An 18851-nucleotide genomic window follows, 5' to 3' on the forward strand; every position below is an offset into this window, starting at 1 on the left:
TGTCCATATTGGTCAGGCTGGTCTCAAACTCTGGACCTCAGGTGATCTGCCTGCCTCGGCCTCCCAAAGTGCTGGGATTACAGGCGTGAGCCACCACGCCCGGCCAAAAATATTCTTAAATAGAGAAATAATTACATGAAATGTAGTACAGGCATACAATGGAATATTCAGCAATAAAAAGAAATCTAGCGATACACTGAAACATTTGGATGAATCTCAAGGGCATTATGCTAACTATAAAAGTCGATCTCAAGAGGTCACATACTGAATGATTCCATTTAGATCCTCAAAATGACATTAGATCCTCAATGTCATTAGATCCTCAAAATGACAAAACTGTAGAGAATTGGTTGTCAGAGGTTAAGGAGGGTGAGTAGGGGATAGGTGTGTAAACCAAAAATAAAATTTGAAGCTCCCCAAACCAAATTTATGGACCTCCACTGAGGTCCAAGGGATCCCAAAGAAAACTTGAAAAACTAGGTCAGGCCATGATGGAAATTATACCCTCCTCCCTTTGGAGTTTAGGCACAACTGACCAAAAATTAACATTAAAATAGAGATCATAGGACTGACAAAACAGAACTTTGTAGCAACAGGATACCAAATTCCAGCCTGTGGTATATTATCACAAGAAAGGAACAGGCCTTAAAGGAAATCAAAGTATTTTGTCCCCAAATAGATTTATTTGACACATTTTGGAGTGGCCCTACAAAGCCATCTCTTGTGGGGAAAATTTGTATTCTGCAGAGAATCTCCTTCTCTTACTAGGTCTTTTTCAGATATCTCTTCTGGAGAATATGACACCTTTTCAGGTCTGATAAGAGACAGTTGCCCACACCACAGCACTCCAGCCTAGATGACAGAATGACACCATGTCTCAAAAAAAAAAAAAAAAAAAAAAAAAGAGATATTTGCCATCTATTCTCTCTGAAGCCTGTTACTTAGAGGCTTCATCTGCATAACAAGAACTGTGGCTTCTACAACTCCCCTTAACTCAAGCATTTCTTTATATTGACTTCAATTCTCCAGACAAAGCTTAATGCTTTCAATTAATTCCCAATCAGGAAATCTTTGACTTGGAAGCCCCTACTTCGAAATGTCCTGACATTCTGAGCTAAACCAATGTACACCTTATATGTATTGATTTATACCTTTGCCTGTAACTTTTGTCTCCCTAAAATGTATAAAACCAAGTTGTAACTCAACCACCTCGGGCACCTGTTCTCAGGACATCTTGAGGCTGTGTCATGGGCTATGGTTGCTAACATTTGGCTCAGAATAAACCTCTTTAAATATTTTACAGAGATTGGTTTTTTTCATCAACAGTGTGATTATAAAGGAGAAGTATGAGTGACGTTTTTGTGGCAATGAAATAGTTCTATACCTTGTTTGGAGAAGTGGTTAATAAATCTACAGGTGATGAAATGACATACAACTATAAACAGCCAATGTACAAACGTCAATTTCCTGGTTTTGATATTGTACTACAGTTACATAAGATGTAACCATTAGGAAAAACTGGGTGACAGGTACAGAGGAACTCTGTACTGTCTTGGAAACTTCCCATCAATCTATAGTTTCATTTATTTTAAAATAAAAACGATAAAAAATTCATATTTTATAAGTCAAGAGTGTAACTGACGCCACATCTGACAAATAAGAAAATCACAGGTGAATCTCTCTCATAAACATAAAAGCAAAAATCCTAAAAAGATAGCAAATCAAATCAAATAATAAAGAATAATATTTCATAGGACCAAAGAGGGTTCATTCCAGAAAAATAAAGCGAATACCAGAAAATCAATCAGTATACTTTATCTCATTAACAAAATAAAGGTGAAAAATCACACAATCATCTTAATAGATGCAAAAATAAACATTTGATAACACTTAACAATATTCATTTGTAATAAATAAAAATTTTTTAGCAAACCTAGAAAGAAAACTTCTTAACTTGATTTTTTAAAAACCTAGACTGATGTGGACAAAATCAGAAGAGTAAGAAACTCCAAATTCCACCCCTCCATAAAAGCAACAACAACAAAAAGCCAAAACTATATAATCGACTTTTTCTGAACTCCAGAAATTAACAAAAGGCTTGCAGCACCATGAGTAAGATACATTCAAGAAAACCAGGCTAGAACCTGGTATAGTGGCTCATGCCTGTAATCCCAACACTTGGGGAGGCTGAGATAGGAGGACTGCTTAAGCCCAAGAGTTGGAGACCAGCCTAGGTAATGCAGGGAGACCCCATCTCTAGAAAAAAATTATAAAATTAGCCAGGCATGGTGGCACATGCCTGTAGTCCCAGCTACTTGGGAGGCTGAGGTGGGAGGATTGCGTGAGCCTGGGAGTTCAAGGCTGCAGTGAGCTATGGTGGCGCCACAGCACTCCAGCCTTGGCAACAGAGCGAGACCTCATATCAAAAAAGAGAAAGAAAGAGAGAAAAGAAAGAAAGAACAAAAGACAGACAGAAAGACAGACATATGATTTTTGATCAGAACAGTAACTTTATGGCACATTAATTTATTCTAGTCCTACCCACTGTTCCTGGGTGACCACAGCCACAGCACTCCAGCCTTGGCAACAGAGCGAGACCTCATATCAAAAAAGAGAAAGAAAGAGAGAAAAGAAAGAAAGAACAAAAGACAGAAAGACAGACATATGATTTTTGATCAGAACAGTAACTTTATGGCACATTAATTTATTCTAGTTCTACCCACTGTTCCTGGGTGACCACAACCTGTGAACATCACAACCTGTATTACCAGTACTAGAAGGAGCAGAATCAACTAACTTGCAAAGAATGGAAATTATTTGTTCTGTCTTGTTTGGTACCTCCCTGGAAGACAGGTTTAAAAGGCTTGTATTTATTTTCCCTAACTTAAAACTAGCATTATGCTAAGGCTGCTTCCCTGGGGGCATTTGTTAAAAAAAATTTATAGAATATTGTCTTTGTATGATGCATGAAGTTATTAAAACAGTTGGTGCAAACAACAGGCAAACCAAAAAGTTTGAGAGGAAAGGCTGAGGCATGAAATGTTGACATTCCTGGGAACCTAGAAGGCCATGTGCATGTTCAAGGCTGCACACATACTCAGGAAAGTTCTGAGAAGGAGCTAAGCTCTCCCCTGCTGCTGACATTAAGGCTATGTGGAAGCGGGGGAAAAAAAAAAAGGTTAAGGCAGAACTGTAAACCAATACAGAGCCCAAGGCAAAGATGGAAAGAATTTTTGCTTCCAGGCATTTATGAAAATCTCTTTCCAATTATTAGCTGATTACCTAGCTAATGTAACAGACTTCAGTGGCTACCTCTATAACAAAAAATAGAGACTTCAGAGAATTAGTTAAGAAAACTCACTAAAAACAAACAACTACAATAAGCCCAACACTACAAGTCCTTTAAAAAATAGAGATCTGATTTCCATAATTGCTAATTTATAACATTTAAAATGTCTAATTTTCGTTATTATTATTATTTTTGAGACAGAGTCTCACTCTGTCATCCAGGCTGGAGTGCAGTGGCGTGATCTCTTTTCACTGCAACCTCTGCCTCCCGGGTTCAGACGCTTCTTGTGGTTAAGCCTCCTGAGGGCTGTCCGCCACCACACCCAGCTAATTTTGTATTTTTAGTAGAGACAGGGTTTCACCATGTTGGACAGGCTGGTCTCGAGCTCCTGGCCTCAAGTGATCCTCCTGCCTCAGCTTCCCGAAGTGCTCGGATTACAGGTGTGAGTCACAGTGCCCAGCCAAAATGTGCAGTTTTCAACAACGAAAAATTACAGGCTATGCAAAGAAATGAGACAGTATGGGCGACATAAAGATAAAAATAGAAACTGTGCCTGAGGAAGACCAGACAATGAACTTCCTAGACAAAACGTTAAATCATCTTTATTTTCTTTTTTTTTGAGATGGAGTCTCACTCTGTTGCCCAGGCTGGAGTGCAGTGGTGTGACCTTGGCTCACCGCAACCTCCACCTCCTGGGTTCAAGTGATTCTCCTGCCTCAAGCTCTCAAGTAGCTGGGATTACAGGTGCCCACCACCACCACGCCCGGCTAATTTTTTGTGTGGTTTTAGTAGAGACAGGGTTATGTTGGCCAGGCTGGTCTCAAACTCCTGACCTTGGGTGAACTGCCTGCCTCGGCCTCCCAAAGTACTGTGATTACAGGCATGAGCCACCGTGCCAGGCCAATCATCTATTTTAAATATGTTCAATGAGCTAAAGGAAGCCATGTCTAAAGAATTAAATGAAAGTATGGGAACAATGCACCACCAAATTCAGAATATCAACAGATTAAGTTATTTAAAGGGCAAAACAGAAATTCTGGACTTGAAAAGTGTAATAACTGAGATAAAAAATTCTCTAGAGAGGCTCAACAGCAGATATGAGCAGCAAATGAAAGAATCAGCAAACTTGAGGATATGTGCATTGAAATGATCTGGGCTGAGGAACAGAAAGGAAAAATGAATAAATCTTCAGAAACAACATTAAGCATACCAATATATGAACAATGGAAGTGCCAGAAGGTGGTGGGGAGGAGTGGGAGAAAGAGGAGAGAGAGCGGGTAAGAAATATTTCGAGAAATAATGGTCTAAACCTTCCAAAATTTGAAGCTCAATGAACTCCAAGCAGGATAAATTCCAATGGACCTAAGGGAGGAGACCACCCCTCATACTATCTTACGCCCAATTTCTGCCTCCAAAGAAAGAAGAAGTAAAAACTAAAAGGCAGAAATGAAATCCACAGGCAGACAGCCTGGAGCCGCGCCCCGGGCCTGGTAGTTAAAGAACGACCCCTGACCTAACTGGTTATGTTATGTATAGATTCCAGACATTGTATGGAAAAGCATTGTGAAAATCTCTGTCCTGTTCTGTTCCGTTCTAATTACCAGTGCATGCATCCCCCAGTCACGTACCCCGCTTGCTCAATCGATCACGACCCTCTCATGCGGACCCCCTTAGAGTTGTAAGCCCTTTTTTAGGGACAGGAATTGCTCACTTGGGGAGCTCGGTTTTTGGAGACGTGAGCCCACCAATGCTCCCAGCTAAATGAAGCCCTCTCCTTCTACAACTTGGTGTCAGAGGGGTTCTTGCCTGCGGCTCGTCCTGCTACAGACCCATATTAGGAAACACCATAATCAAACCATCAAAGCTAAAGACAGGAGAATACTGAAAGCCCCAAAGAAGTAACTCATGATTTTGAGAAATCTTCAATAAGATTAACAGCTGATTTCTAATCAGAAACGATGAAGGCCAGCAGGTAATAGCTTATGTAATCAAAAGTGGTGAAAAAAAATTCTACCAAGAATTAATATATGTGGAAAAAACTATCCTTCAAAATAAAGGATAAATCAAGATATTCTCAGTAAAATAAAAAGTGAGAGAGTTCACTGCTGGCACACCTGCCCTACAACAAATGAGAAAGGGAGTCCCTAGGGATGAAATAAAATAACACTGGACAGTAACTCAACTCCCTATGGAAAAATAAATGCCAAGAAAGGTATAAACATAGGTAAGTGGAAAAGACACTATAAAGGCATTTTTGGCTTGCAATTCCTTTTCTTTTTAAAAACCTAATTCAAAAGACAACTGCATAGAGCAGTAACTACAAATCTAGGTTGATGAGAACATAATATCTAAAGATTTAATCTGTGACAATAATAAATAATAAGAACAGGCATAAAGGGGAGTGGAACAGGGGCAAAGTTTTGTACTTTTTAAAATTTGCATTAATTCTAAGTAGACTGCTATAAATTAAGATGTTAATTGTAATCCCTAGAGAAACCACAAAACTCTGTTCACACAGACTTGTATTAGAATGTTCACAGCAGCTGTAACATAGCCAAAAGACCCAGAATGTAATTAAATGTCCATTAGCTGATTAACAAATAAATAGTATGTGACATATTCATACAATATTATTCAGCCACAAAAAGAAATGAAGGCCAGGGCTGGGCATGGTGGCTCACGCTTGTAATCCCAGCACTTTGGGAGGCCGAGGCGGGCGGATCACGAGGTCAGGAGATCGAGACCACGGTGAAACCCCGTCTCTACTAAAAATACAAAAAAATTAGCCGGGCGTGGTGGCGGGCACCTGTAGTCCCCGCTACATGGAGAGGCTGAGGCAAGAGAATGGCGTGAACCCGGGAGGCGGAGCTTGCAGTGAGCCAAGATTGCGCCGCTGCACTCCAGCCTGGGAGACAGAGCGAGACTCCGTCTCAAAAAAAAAAAAAAGAAATGAAGGCCAGGCAAAGCAGCTCACTCTTGTAATCCCAGCAATTTGGGAGGCCGAAGAGGGAGGATCACTTGAGGCCAGGAGTTCAAGCCCAGCCTGGGCAACATAGCGAGACCTCGTCCAAACAAAAAAATAAATTAGCCAAGCTTGGTGGCACATGCGTGTAGTCCTAGCTACTCGAGTGGCTGAGGTGAGAGGACTGCTTGAGTCCAGGAGATTTAAGTTGCTGTGAGCTATGATCATGATTATGCCACTGCGCCCCAGCAGCCTGGGCAACAGAGCAAACAGAGTAAGACCTGGTCTGTAAAAAAGAAAAAAAAAAAAGAGAGAGAGAGATGAGGTACAAAGTACTGCTATATGCTACAACATGAATAAGCCATGAGAACATTATGCCAAATTAAAGGAGCAAAACATAAAAGGCTACATACTGTATAATTTCAATTATATAAAGTGTCCAGAATAGACAAATCCAGAGACAGAAAGTTGGTTAATGGTTGCCAGAAGAGGGAAGATCACAGAATTGCTAACTGCTAAAAGATATGGTTTTATTTTATTTTCTGATGAGATGAAAATGTTCTAGCATCAGAGAGTGGTAATGGTTGCACAACCTAAACAGACTAAAAACCACTGAAGTGTCTATGCATTTTCAAATGGTGAATTTCATGTTCTGTCAAGTACATTTCAACAAAAATGTTATAAAAAGCCTATAGCATACACCATATTTAATAGTAACATGACAAACTTTTTTTGTGTGTGTGTGTGATGGAGTCTTGCTCTGTCACCCAGGCTCAAGAGCAGTGGTGTGATCTTGGCTCACTACAACCTCTGCATCCCAGGTTCAAGTGATTCTCCTGCCTCAGCATCCCGAGTAGCTGGGATTACAGGCACGTACCACCACACACGGCTATTTTTTGTATTTGTAGTAGAGACGGCCTTTCACCATATTGGCCAGGCTGGTCTTGAACTCCTGACCTCAGGTGATCCACCCACCTCAGCTTCCCAAAGTGCTGGGATTACAGGCTTCAGCCACCACGCCCAGCAATAAAAGTTTTTTTTGAGACAATGGAGTACAGTGGTGTGATCAGATCTCACTGCAGCCTCAAACTCCTGGACTCAAGAGATCCTCATGCTCCAGCCTCCCAACTTGCTGAGACCACAGTTGTGCACCACCAAGCCTGGCTAATTCATTTATTTTTTGTAGAGATGTGGTCTTCCTAGGTTGCCCTGGCTGGTCTTGAAGTCTTGACCTCAAACAATCCTCCCACCTCAGCCTCCCAAAGTGTTAGGATTACAGGTATGAGCCATCACAACCAGCCACAAGTTAAATAAACAATTTCAATGATGAAATAAAGATTTTCAGCAATGAAAGCTTTCTTTGAGATTGGGAATGAAACAAGGATACTTGTTATCACCATTTGTGGAGATTCTAATCAACACAAATAAGAGAAAAATGTATAATATACAGAGAAACCATTAGAATTAAAAAATAAGCTAGGCGTGGTGGCTCACGCCTGTAATCCCAACAGTTTGGGAGGCCGAGGCGGGCAGATCACTTGAGGTCAGGAGTTCAGACCAGCCTGGCCAACATGGCAAAACCCCATCTCTACTACAAATACAAAAACTAGCTGGGCGTGGCAGCAGGCATCTGTAATCCCAGCTATTCCAGGGGCTGAGGCAGGAAAATCACTTGAACCTGGAAGGCAGAGATTGCAGCGAGGTGAGATCATGCTGTTGCATTTCAGCCTGGGTGACAGAGTGTGACTCTGTCTCACATAAATAAATAAATAAAATTTAACAAGGTTGTTAGACAAAAATCAGTTTTAATTCTATATACTAAATATAATTAGAAAGTGAAATTTGAGACACAATGCCACTTACAATAATCATCTAAAAACACAAAATAAATCTAAGAAAAAATATCCCCTATGTACAAAAAGCTGCAACACATTACTGAAAAACGTTACTATTATTATTATTATTTTTTTGAGACAGTCTTGCTCTGTCGCCTACGCTGGAGTGCAGTGGCATGATCTCTGCTCACTGCAACCTCCGCTTCCTGGGTTCAAGAGATTCTCCTGCCTCAGGCTCCCGAGTAGCTGGGATTACAGGTGCGTGTCACCACACCTGGCTAATTTTTGTATTTTTTGGTGGAGATGGGGTTTCACCATGTTGCCCAGGCTGGTCTGGAACTCCTAATCCCAAGACACCTGCCCGCCTCAGCCTCCCAGAGTGCTGAGATTACAGGCATGAGCTACTGTGCCCAGCCTGAAAAAACTTTAAAAGATCTAAATTAATGCATCTATTTATGGGTTTTAGAGTCAATACAATTTGAATGTCAATTTCTCCACAACCGATCCATATATAATTGTTATCCCAATTAAATATCTCAGCTGAATAATTTGTGGAAAACAACAAGCTGCATTAAACATTTATATGAAAATGTAAAATGGCAATCTTAAAGAAGGAAAACAAAATTGGAAAATTACTGTTCTAGATACCTATCATGAAGCTACAGTGATTAAGACTGTGTGGTAGTAGCACAAGGATGAACAAGTAGATAAATGGAACTAAGCAGAACATGTGGAAACAGACCTACACAGTTATGGGCACTTGGATTATGATTAAAGTGACCTTTGTAGAGCTGTAGGAAGCAGTTTTTAAAATAATTTGTAGCAGGCCAAGGGTTTGGAGAACTTTTGGAACAAAACATTAATCTTGATCACTACTTAACGCCAAACAAACAAAACATTCCAGGATATTGTTAATTGAAATGTTTAAGTCAAATAATAAAGCTTCTGGAAGGATTTGAAAATTCTTTATAATTTTGAGATAGAAAAATATTTGTTCGTTCAGGCGTGGCGGCTCATGCTTGTAATCCTAACACTTTGGGAGGCTGAGGCAGGAGGATCACTTAAGCCCAGGAGGTTGGACCAGACTTGGCAGCACAGGGAGACCCAAACTCTAGAAAACATTTAAAAATTAGCCAGGTGTGGTGGTGTATGCTTGCGGTTTCAGGTACTCAGGAGGTTGAGGTGTGAGGATCACTTGAGCCTGGGAAATTGAGGCTGCAGGGAACCGTGATTGCATCATTGTCCTTCAGCCTGGGTGACAGAGACCTTGTCTTCAAAAAAAAATACATACATACATATATATATATATATTTGAACATAGAAAACACCAAATAAGGAAAAGGCAGACTGATTAATATAATTAGTAAGTTCTGGTCATCAAAAGACACCACTAAGAACAAAAAAAGGCCAAGCAGAATGGGAGAAAATATGTGCAAAACACTTATTTCTGAAATACAGAAAGAACTCTTTATAATCCAGTCTCAAAAACAAAAAGGCAACACAATTAAAAAAGATTTGGAAAGGCACTTCACAAAGTAAGATATCAGTATCCAATAACCGTAAGAAAAGGTGCTCAGTCTTATTCATCAAAGGATGCAAATTAGACCAAAATTAGGTATCACTGCATACTTACCAGAATGGATAAAATATAAAAGACTTGACCAAGCATTGGCAAAAATATAGCGCAACTGGAATACCCATATCCTGCTGCTAAAGTATAAATTGACACAAACTTTTGGAAAACAATTTAAAAGTACAGCTAACCCTTGAACAATATGGAGGTTGGGGCGCCAACCCCTGGTCCGTTGAAAATCTAAGTATAACTTTTGACTTCCCAAAAACTTTACTACTAACAGCCTACTCTTGACTGGAAGCTTTAATAATAATGTAGACAGTAAGTTAACACATATTTTGCAAGCTTATGTACTGCATTCTTACAATAAACTAGAGAAAACAAAATCTTAAGGAAAATACCTTTATAATAATGTACTGTATTTATCAATACCCTAAGTTCATGTTGTTGTCTGTCTGAAATGGCAGCCAACAGCAGGTGCAGACCTCACTCTACTACACTTACAAAGCAATTCGATTTTCTCTTGTAATGTCATGACTTTTCTCTGGTTCTCGAGAGCACTCCTAGCATCACTAGTGGTACTTTCTATAGGCCCAATGGTGTTACTCAAGGTTTACAGCATTTTACTAAACATGATAAAAAATACATGAGAACCAAGAGAGATCACATTTTCTATGCTATACAATTTACTGGAGAGACAAACTGCTCACACAGAGATGATTAGCATCATCGGGAGGTTTAAGCCAATACTTGCAACATGTAAGCCTACTGCAACAGCAACAGAAGGTGTTTTAAATTATTATAGTAGTACAGTAGGTACACTGTGTGCTACAGTTGATTTTACACAGTTATGATTTAGTACTGCATCTTTACATTTGTTTATATTTCCCTCATCTGCAAATGGTGCCATGTACAGTAAGTAGTTGTGTACGTTTTGATAAGTTTTAACTTTTTATGATAGACTTGTATATATTTTATGGTAGTAAATGATAAAATACACTATAATCTACATATATTTTATGCATGACATACTTAACTTTTTCTTAATTTTTTCAATATTTCTAGGCTACATGGTTTGAGATTTGAAAAATTACCCAAAATCTTCTAAAATTTTTCCAAAGTATTTTTTGGAAAAAATCCACATATAAGTGGACTTATGCAGTTTAAACCCCTATTTTTCAAGGATCAACTGTATTTACTGAAGGTGAGCTTTGACCCTGCAACTAACTCCAAAAATTGAAATTTACACATATACATAATAAAAGGTATGCACAAGACTGTTCACAGAAAAAATATTCATTATAGTCCCAAACTGAAAACACCACATTTCTCCAACAAAAATAAATTGTGCTATATTTATAAAGTATTATACAGCAATGAAAATTGCTGCTATATGCAATTATGAATAAATCTCACAAATATACTGAATAGAGGAAATCATACTCAAAGGACTACATAGGAAATGATGCTATTTATAAACTAACAAGCAGGTAAAACCACTCTGAAGTCAGGAATGTCATCATCTTTGTGGAAGAAAAGGAAATAGTGAGTGGCAGAAAGCATGGTTTCTGGACAATGGCAATGTTCTAGTCATTGAACTTGGCAATGTTTAACTTGCATCACCTGCGATAGTTCACTGAGCTGCATATCTATACACGCATACCTCAGAGATATTCCAAGTTCAGGTCCAGGCTACCACAATAAAGTTAATATTGTAATAAAATGAGCCACACAAATTTTTTGGTTTCCCAGTACATACAAAAGTTGTTTATAAGCCAGGCGTGGCAGCTCACACCTATAATCCCAGCACTTCAGGAGGCCGAGACAGGCGGATCACTTGAGGCCAAGAGTTTGAGACCAGCCTGGCTAACACGGTGAAACTCCATCTCTACCAAAAATACAAAAATCAGCAGGGTGTGACTGCACTCGCCTGTAATCCCAGCTACTCAGGAGGCTGAGACATAAGAATCGCTTGAACCCAGGAGGCGGAGGTTGCAGTGAGCCGAGATCGTGCCACTGCACTCCGGCCTGGGCGACAGAGGAAGACTGTCTCAAAAAAATAATAATAATTAAAAAAAAGTTTAAAACTATGTTTACATTATAGCTTAGTTTATTAAGTGTGTGATAGCATTATGTCCAAAAAACAATGTACATAATTTAAAAATACTTTACTGCTAAAACGTATTAACAATCATCTGAGTCTTTCAACAAGTCATAATCTTTCTGTTGGTAGAGGGTCTTGCATTCATATTAGTGGCAATATTAAGGCTGCTTTCCTTAAGCCTAATGAACCAATATCTGCTAGCTTCTAACTTTTCTTTCGCAGCTTCCTCACTTCTCTTGGCCTTCTTAGAATGAAGAGAAAGAGGGCATTGCTCTGGATTAAGCTTTGGCTCAAGAGAATGTTGTGGCTGATTTGATCTTCTATCCAGACTACTCAAACTTTCTCCGTATCAGCAATAACGTTGTTTCGCTTGCTTATCTTTGATGTATTCATTGGAATAGCCCTTTTAATTTCCTTCAAAAATGTGTTCTTTGCATTTAAAATTTAGCTAACTGTTTGGTGCAAGAGGCCTAGCTTTTGGCCTATCTTGGCTTTCAACCATGCCTTCCTAAATAAGCTTAATCATTTTTATGTAAAGTGACACACATGCAACTCTTCCTTTCACTTGAACACTTGGAAGCCATGGTAGGGTTATTAATTGGCCTAATTTCAATACTGCTGTGCCTTAGGGAGTAGGGAGACCAGAGGAGATGGAAAGAGACTAGAGGATGAATGATTAGTGGAGCAGCCAGAATATACACAATATTTACCAATTAAGTTTGCTGTCTTATATGGGTGCACTTCACGGTACTCCAAATAATTATAACAGTAATGTCAGAGGTCACTGATCACAGATCACCATACCAGATGTTATAATAACGAAAAGTTTGAAATACCACAAGAATTACCAAAATGTTATATAGAGACACAAAGGAAGGAGATGCTTTTGGAAAAATGGTACCTGTAAACTTGCTCAATTTAGGGCTGCCACAAACCCTCAATTTGTAAACAAAACAAAACAAAACAACACAAAACAAAACAACAACAACAAAAAACCCGGCCAGGCACGGTGGCTCACATCTTTAATCCCAGCACTTTGGGAGGCCGAGGGGGGCAGATCATGAGGTCAGAATATCAAAACCATCCTGGCTAACACGGTGAAACCCCATCTCTACAAAAAATAGCCAGGCGTGGTGGCAGGCGCCTGTAGTCCCAGACACGTGGGAAGCTGAGGCAGGAGAATGGCGTGAACCCGGGAGGCAGAGCTTGCAGTGAGCTGAGACTGAGCCACTGCACTCCAGCCTGGGTGACAGAGCGAGACTCCGTCTCAAACAAAACAAAACAAAACAAAAAAACAGTATTTGTGAAGTGCAATAAAACAAAGCACTATATCGTGAGCTAACCCTGTATTTTATGTGCTTTTCTGTACATGTTCTACTCAAAACAAGTTTTATAAAGTTTATTTACCTGTTTTTTCTGTGTTCGGTTCCTGTTTTCCAACCAATCATCCATTTGTTCCTCAATTTCTTCTATGGAAGTTCCATGATCATAAGACTGAATATATGTACTTTCTAAAGGTGTGTATACAGGAAATTCAGGTTTTGGTTTTTTAACTTTCTTCTGTTCTAAAAAATGTTTAAAAGAACCAATTATTGAGATTTTTAAAGAATAAAATTAATTTCTAACATTTTATTCATAGACCATATTCTGAAAGAAAACATCAAAGTATAATTGTTCTGTTATAAATAATTGGCTGTAAGTTTTATTGTACATAAACCATTGCATTGTTTCTAAATAAAACTCAGAGTTGCTACTATTGTGGAGATGATCATGAGATAGCCATCATATCAATTTGCATATACTTTTGTTTTCAAAGTACTTTTCATAAAATATTTCAGTTTGGCACAATAAAAAGAGCTTCAATTTAATGTTGTAATCCTAACTTTACCATGTAATAGTTAAATAATACTGGGCAAATAACACTTAGAACAGTATCAACTTTCTCATCTATAAAAAAAAAACTGTCTCTCACTAAATGGTATACATTTATTTTTCAATATTTTACAAAGGTGAAATATGATCTGGCAACATCAAGAATAGTTACGAATAGATGGCAATCCATTGGGCTCTTTATTAAATCCCATTTTAGGCCTAGGAGCAGTGGTTCATGGCTTTAATCCCAGCACTTTGGGAGGCCAAGGCAGATGCATCACTGGAGGCCAGGAGTTCGAGACCAGCCTGGGCAAAATGGCAAAACCCTTCTTCTACGAAAAATGCAAAAATTAGCTGGGTGTGATGGTACATGCATGTAATCCCAACTACTTGGGAAGCTGAGGCATGAGAATCACTTGAGCCCAGGAGGTGGAGGCTGGGGTTAGCCGAGATCACACCACTGCATTCCAGCCTGGGTGACAGAGTGAGATTCTGTCTCAAACACACACACACACACACACACACACACACACAGAGAGAGACACACACACACTGTTTTAATTGGAGACTTGACATTGAGAAGCAACTCCATTCTTAATTACTATAGTCAAACTCGAACAGCCTCATAAGAGTATTTTCACCACCCCATGTGTATGTGTGTATGTGTGCATTTGCATGTACTATACTGCCAATGTAACAAAATCAATATATACTGGCATAGGAATAGACAAATTCCTAGAAGAGAATAGACAATCCATAAATACCAATGCTTGTTGACTTATTAAGGGACTAAAATCCTGATAAACCTATCACATATTGAAAACAGCCTTAATTAGAAAATACATTTAGTAAAACTAACATCATGGCTTAGCCTAGTCTACCTTAAGTGTACTGAGACCATTTACATTAGCTTATAGTTGGGCAAAATAACATAGTGACACAGTACACTGTAGAGGATCAGTTTTAATCCTCATGATCATATGGCTAAGTGGAAGCTGCAGTTTGCTGCTGTTACCCAGCATTATGAGGAAGTATCCCACCGCATATTGCCAGTCCAGGAAAAGATTCAAAATTTAAAGTACAGTATTGTTTTTGCACTATCATAAAGTCAAAAAATTGTAAGTCAAATCATTACAAGTCTAGGATTGTCTATATTTCAATTTAGTGGGAAAACAATTTATTAAGTAATGCTTACACAACTGAATATCCATTTAAAAGAAAACTGGACACACTCTTACACTGTATACACAAATAAATTCCAGATAGAGATGAGAGTTAACTTTAAAAGCCAAAACAATAAAAGTTTTGCAAAAAGAAATCTTAAAAACTACTTGTACTATTTAAAGGAAAGGGACATCTTAATTAAGAATGAAAACCCAGATGCTATTATAAAAAAGATAAAAGAGTAAACAAATCAAGAGATAAATAATAGATTTGGAAAGGATGTATCCAATTCAGAGTATAAACAGAAGATTGCTATAAAGAGATTTTATAAATGGACAACAACCCAATAGAAAAATATAGGCAAAGGTCATAAATGGGCAATCCACAGTTGAGTGCCCACATGGCCAACAAGTAAGAAAAGAGGCTCATATTACTCTAAAGGTTAAAGAAATATAAATTAAGTAATACCAAGATATAATTTTATACCAATCATATGGGTACTAATTTAAAATCTAATTCAGATGTACTGTTGACAGGGAAAAGGCTACTTCTAAATTGGTGGAGGAAAGGTATTATTCTATTACAGCCTTTTTGGAAAGCAGTCTAAACATATCCATTAAAATTAAAATATACAGCCTCTTCCCCAGCAATTCTTCCAGAAACAAAAGTACTCAAATATAACTGTATGTGGGTATGTATGTATTTGTGTGTGTATGACTATTTACTATTTCTTCACAGAGAGATGAAACTATTAACATAGTAAATGCTATTAGGAGAAATGACTGAATAATTATTGATGATGCTTTTACAATGAGAAGTATGAAATCACCATTGAAGTAGAGCAATAGCAGAAGTAATTTGGGCTACATATACAGAATCAGTTATTTTTTTAAAAAAGCAAATAAATTCAATTGTATTTATTTCTGGGGTGTTTCATCACAACTGCAAGTGATGTCTTTTTAAATAAGCATTTATAAAGGGGCACTAAATACAGAAATGAAAGACTACTATAAGCTAATACAAAAATACACAGACCAGTGTCACTATAAATCAACCACAAAAAGAAGCCAACATAATAACCAGCTAACAATACAATGACAGGATCAAATCCACACATATCAATACAACCCCTGAATGTAAATGTGCTAAATGCCTGACTTAAAAGTCACAGAGTGGCAAGCTGGATAAAAAAACAAGACTCAATGGCATGCTGTCTTCAAGAGACCCATCTCACAAGTAATGATACCCTTAGCCTCAAAATAAAGAAATGAAGGGAAAACTACCAAGCAAATGGAAAACAGAAAAAAGCAGGGGTTGCAATCCTAATTTAAAGATTAAAAAGAGACAAAAAAAGGGCATTACATAATGGTAAAGGGTTCAATTCAACAAGACTTAACTATCCTAAATATATATGCACCCAGCACAGGAGGACCCAGATTCATAAAGCAAGTTCTTAGAGACCTAAAAAGAGACACAGACTCACCCACATTAATAGTCGAAGACTTCAACACTCCATTGACGGTATTAGACAGATCACTGAGGCAGAAAATTAACAAAGATATTCAGGACCCAAACTCAACAGTGAACCAAATGGATCTGACAGATCTCTACAGAACTTTCTACCCCCAAACAACAGAATATACATTCTTCTCCTTGCCACATGGCACATACTCTAAAATTGATCACATAATTGAACATTAAACTATCCTCAGCAAATGCAAAAGAACCAAAACCATACTAAACACACTCTCAAACCACAGTGCAATAAAAACAGAAGACTAAGAAACTTGCTCAAAAGAATGCAATTACACAGAAATTAAATGACATACTCCTGAATGACTTTTAGATAAATCATGAAATAAAGGCAGAAATCAAGTTCTTTGAAACTAATGAAAACAAAGATACAACATACCAGAATATGTGCGACACAGCTAAGGCAGTGTTACGAGGGAAATTCATAGCACTAAATGCCCACGTCAAAAAGTCAGAAAGATCTCAAATTAACAACCTAACATCACAACGGAAAGAATTAGACAAGCAAGAACAACTCAACTGCAAAGATAGCAGGAGGCAAAACATAACCAAAATCAGAGCTGAAATGAAGGAGACAGAGACAAGAAAACCCATTCAAAAGATAAACAAATCCAGGAATGGATTTTTTTTTAAATTTAACAAGATAGGTAAGCTACTAGCTAGGCTAATAGAGAGAAAGTCCAAAAAAACACAATTAGAAATGATGAAGGGAATCATCATTACCACTGACCCCACAGAAGTAAAAATAACCAATAGAAACTACTACAGAAACCTCTATGCACACAAACTAGAAAACCCAGAAGAGATGGATAAATTCCTGGACACATACACCCTCCTAAGACTAAACCAGAAGGAAATTGATTCCTTGAATAGACCAATAACGAGCTCCAAAATTGAATCAGTAATAAATTAGGCTCCCAACTAAAAAAAGGCAAGGACCTGATGGATTCACAGCTGAATTCTACCAGATGTACAAAGAGCTGGTATCATTCCTACAGAAATGATTCGAAAAAACTGAGGAGGAAGGACTCCTCCCAAAATCATTCTATGAGGCCAGCATCATCCTGATACTAAAACCTGGCAGAGCCACAACAACAAAAAAACTTCAGGCCAATATCCTTGATTAACAGTGATGCAAAAATTACAAAATATTTGCAAACTGAATCCAGCAGCACATCAAAAAGCTAATCCACCTCAATCAAGTATTCTTCATCCCCAGATAGCAAGGTTGGTACAACATATGCAAATTAATAAATGTGATTCTTCACATAAACAGAACTAAAGACAAAAACTGCATGATTACCTGAATAGACACAGGAAAAGCTTTCAATAAAATTCAACACCTCTTTATGTTAAAAAAAACTCTCAATAAACTAGGTATTCCCTTTGAAAATTGGCACAAGACAAGGATGCCCTTTCTCACCACTTCTATTCAACACAGTATTGGAAGTCCTAGCTGAAGCAATTAGGCAAGAGAAAGAAATAAAGCGCATTCAAATAAAAAGAGAGGAAGCCAAACTGTCCCTCTTTGCAGCTGACATGATTCTGTATCTAGAAAACCCCATAGTTTCAGCCCAAAGCTCCTTTAGCTGATAAACATCTTCAGCAAAGTTTCAGGATACAAATCAATGTGCAAAAATCACTAGGATTCCTATACTCCAACAACAGCCAAGCCGAGAGTCAAATCAGAAAGGCAATCCTATTCACAACTGCCACAAAAAGAACAAAATACCTAGGAATACAGCCAACCAGGGAGGTGAAAGAGCTCTATGACGAGAATTACAAAACTCAAATAAAGAAATCAGAGAAGACACAAACAAGTGGAAAAACATCCCATGCTCATGGATAGGAAGAATCAGTATCATTTAAATGGTCATATTGCTCAAAGTAATTTACAGATTCAATGCTATTCCTATCAAATTAACAATGACATTCTTCACAGAACTAGACAAAACTATTTTAAAATTCATACGAAATGAATAAGAGCCTGAATAGCCAAGGCAATCCTAAGCAAAAAGAACAAAACTGGAGGCATCACGCTACCTTACTTCAAACTATACTACAGGGCTACATAACCAAAACAGCATGGTACTGGTACAAAAACAGGCACATAGACCAACGGAGCAGAACAGAGCCCAGAAATAAGGCTGCACATCTATAACCATCTGACCTTCGACAAAGCTGATAAAAACAAGCAATAAGGAAAGGACTCCCTATTCATTAAGTGGTGCTGGGATAACTGGCTAGCCATATGCAGAAGATTGAAGCTGGACTCCTTCTTTACACCATACACAAAAATCAACTAAAGATGGAGTAAAGATTTAAACATAAAACCCAAAACTATAAAAACTGTGGAAGACAACATAGGCAATAGCATCCTGGATGTAGGAATGGGCAAAGATTTCATTACAAAGACACCAAAAGCAATTGAAACAAAAGCAAAAATTGACAACTGAGATTTAAACTTAAACTTAAGAGCTTCTGCACAGCATAAAGAAACTATCAACAGAGTAAACAGA

General features: G+C 38.1%; 1 protein-coding gene across 3 annotated transcripts in view; it reads right to left on the reverse strand.

Moving 5' to 3' along the window:
• DNAJC1 (DnaJ heat shock protein family (Hsp40) member C1) overlaps nt 1-18851 on the reverse strand; it is a 225603-nt gene that overhangs the window by 84161 nt on the left and 122591 nt on the right. For all 3 annotated transcript variants that reach the window (XR_009211268.1, XM_032168837.2, XM_032168758.2), the window contains exon 8: nt 13171-13328. Coding sequence is in view for 2 of the 3 variants with exons in the window: in XM_032168837.2 (XP_032024728.1) it covers nt 13171-13328 (158 nt within the window). In the remaining variant the exon portion in view is untranslated. The remainder of the gene's footprint in view (nt 1-13170; nt 13329-18851) is intronic.

Source organism: Hylobates moloch, unplaced genomic scaffold, assembly GCF_009828535.3.
Source record: "Hylobates moloch isolate HMO894 unplaced genomic scaffold, HMol_V3 SCAFFOLD_2, whole genome shotgun sequence".
Lineage (NCBI taxonomy): Eukaryota > Metazoa > Chordata > Mammalia > Primates > Hylobatidae > Hylobates > Hylobates moloch.